A 3,275-nucleotide genomic window follows, 5' to 3' on the forward strand; every position below is an offset into this window, starting at 1 on the left:
TCAAACATGAACTCTTATCTTTTCTGTCTTCTCTCTCTCTCTCTCTCCGCCCAAAAAGGCAAATATCAACCGACTTCTTAAGCTATTTGCCGTTAGTTCCTCATGAAACACTCAATTAATCAGTCAAATTTCATGGTGTGAACATTTCATATGGTCAGTATCCATCTGCCAGTTTTTTTTTGCAATCACATCTCGAATAAATAAAAATAAAAAAAGTTGTTGCGAAAATAAATACTGCAATTTTATCTCCTAAAGGTAGTGATGGTGGAAGTAGAGTGGGATTTATCATTTTATGTGTAGTGGTAAAACTCAGAAGGGTACTATTTTAATGGCGGCTGGTCAGAGTTTCAGCTTTTGAAATTCCTTATTATCCACATTTAAAACCCTCTTCCCTTCATTTCGAAACAAAGTCTCCTTCCATTTTTGCGGCAAAATACCCTTGGCAGGGTAGGTCTTTACAAAAACTCGTTTTATTCAATAAAAAGAAAAACCCCAGATTACATTGGTTTTCATGTGCTTACTCAACAAGGTGGCGCACCACAGAGGGTCAGGTCAGTACGTCAGGTTCCCTCCTGTTGGAGATGGCGGTGAAGAACAGCAAGAAGATAGCAACACCCAAGAAATACAATCCCAGCTGTCTCAAATTCGAGAATCCAACCAACCGATGATCCAACATAGGAACAACACAGAAATGTTTTTTGGACCACAAGGTCAAGCAACCGAGATGTCAGCAATGGTATCTGCCCTGACACATGTTGTTTCCGGGCAAAGAGCTGCTGCTGATTGGGGTTACGGTGCTAACTTGGCTGGCATGGTCACGTCTAGTTTTGGACATAGCGGCTCCGCTGCTTCTCCTTCTTCTTATTCTTCTTCTGCTTCTCCTTCTGGTTCTGGTTCTGCTTCCGGTTCTGGTCTATGGATTGGTCAAAAAAGAGGGCGTGAAGAAGAGGGTGCTACTCAATGGATTGAGTCTGTAACAAGGGTTCAAAGACCTTTTGGTGATTTCAGAGGCTCTCATGCCGATTCATCATCTGGTGCAACTACTGGTATAATATTTTCAGTCAATACCACTTCGTCCTCCATCTTTTTCCAAGTAGCTATCCCTTGCACACGGATTTTCATTCTTCTTTTCTTCTTCTTTCCTTTATGGTTTGACCCTTTAGTGAAAATCTAGGGAATTACACTTCTATTTTATTTGCTTACATTATCTTACAGAAGATTACATAATCCAGAAAAGGCTTTTTATTTTCTTATTATCAATAATTTTATAAAAGCATGTTTTATAAAATATAAATTGCATAACAGTTTATTTTATTACTTTCATATATACAATTTTAATAAGAACAAAATTACTTTCATATATACAATATTACTAAGAACAAAACTATGTAATATTGCATGTCTTTCAACAATTTATATGGCCTTAACTCAAAGTTTCAATTAGTCAGCTTTGGACAAACATAGATAGGTATGGCCATCTAAAACTCAAAGTTGCAATGAAATAGTTCGTCAGCTTCAGCATTACCACCTTCATTTAGGATTCAACCTCTCAATCATTTAGCTTCAAAGCAATAAATGTTTAACAAGAAGATAGAACTCTTTTGCTTTCTTTGTCAATAATCTATCCCTCCGTTTCTTTTTACAGTTACTGAAGAAACTACAAACGTTGTTGCGCCACCTACCACAACTGCACCTTCAACCACATCAACAGAAACAGCAGCAGCCTCTGAAGAAACCGGCGAGCGAAGAAGAAGATATAGAGGCGTTAGGCAAAGGCCATGGGGAAAGTGGGCAGCAGAAATACGTGATCCACACAAAGCAGCAAGAGTTTGGCTTGGTACATTTGATACAGCAGAAGCCGCGGCAAGAGCCTATGACGACGCTGCCTTGAGGTTCAGGGGAAACAGGGCCAAGTTAAATTTCCCGGAAAATGTCAGGCTAGTTCCTCAACCAATGCAAAATTTTCCTGCCACCCAAACATCAGTTTCTAGTTCTCTAACAACCCATTTCCCACCATCTCATTCTACGCCAATGCCATCATATTACCAATCCCAACCTCTTCAGAGCTCTAATGTTGATATGCTGAGAGATTATTGGCAGTACTCTCAGTTGCTACAGAGTTCTACTGATTTCCATGGACAACAAACTACAAGCTTGCTAGAGCAGATGATTCAATCTTCTCAACTAGCCAATATTCAACAACCAATTCTATCTTCTTCTTTGTCATCTTTGCCATCTTCATTTGCAGTTTCATCTGCTTCTGGTTCGTCATCATCTTCCTCTGCATCTTTTCCTCTGCTTTTTGCTGAACAGCAACAAATGGGCATTTTAAGGCCACAGTTTAATCAAACTCAGGCTAGTGGGTCAGATTTTCCAGTGCCACCGTCGTCTCATCCTGGTCATTATCCTTCATCCACTGGTTAATAGTAATCCCATTTTTTTATAAATAAATATATTTAAAATTTTTAGGATCTTTTCCCTTTTTTTTTATTTTATTCTTTTGTTGAACTTTGTATTTGCATGTAGCTAGTTTGATTTGAATTATTGTCATCATCCTTATTGTGAAAAAAAGAAACAAACAAACAAAAGGAACAAAAAAATCAGTATAATGTTAAGAGGGGATAAAAACAAAGAGGCATTTAGGATTTTAGGCATAGTTCGGTTCTCAAGGATTTGATGTTTACTTTCTCTCAATTATCGAACGAAAGATGTAGAAACCAACAGCTTTTTTCAAGCTGTCTGTTGTTTGCTTTACAGCCAAAGATTCATTAAGAATGTACTTTGTTTTTATTTTTTTTGTTTTAAATCTTATTGTGATTGATAATTATCTTTTTGCTTACCACCTCTAAGTTGTCATCATTGCTAACTATTTTGATGTAAGAATGTCCTTGCCTTTCAATTTATACTATTCTGTCTCACATCCCGACAATTCCACTACTCATGACAAAAAGTTATCCCAAGTAATAAATCTATGGATATTTCAGTTATTGTGGGTAATTGAACTTTAAGAAATAGCAAGAGAGAGAATTTTGCATTTCTCTATAACTAATTAATTGATTTTTGTGTGGCTGCCATGCTTTCTAAGTCCATTCGTGTGGTTTGAATAGAGCTATAAAAACCATATCTCTAAACTTGTTCATGCTTGACATTTCTGTCTATTTTGGGGGATGGAAATTTGGTGCATCGGTCAAATATTGGAGTTTAAGTGATCATATTTTATCTATATCTGCCAAATGTGCATATACTTCTGCTCCACAAAGCCCTGCCCCAGTTGA

At 37.3% G+C, this 3,275-nt stretch overlaps 1 protein-coding gene across 1 annotated transcript; it reads left to right on the forward strand.

Annotated features, from left to right (window-relative positions):
* Positions 264-2,842, forward strand: LOC18592664 (ethylene-responsive transcription factor ABR1). Its single transcript, XM_007019504.2, has 2 exons — positions 264-1,046; positions 1,646-2,842. The coding sequence occupies exons 1-2, from the start codon at positions 512-514 to the stop codon at positions 2,422-2,424; spliced, it is 1,314 nt and encodes a 437-aa protein (XP_007019566.2). The 5' UTR covers positions 264-511; the 3' UTR covers positions 2,425-2,842.

Source organism: Theobroma cacao, chromosome 8, assembly GCF_000208745.1.
Source record: "Theobroma cacao cultivar B97-61/B2 chromosome 8, Criollo_cocoa_genome_V2, whole genome shotgun sequence".
Taxonomy (NCBI): domain Eukaryota; kingdom Viridiplantae; phylum Streptophyta; class Magnoliopsida; order Malvales; family Malvaceae; genus Theobroma; species Theobroma cacao.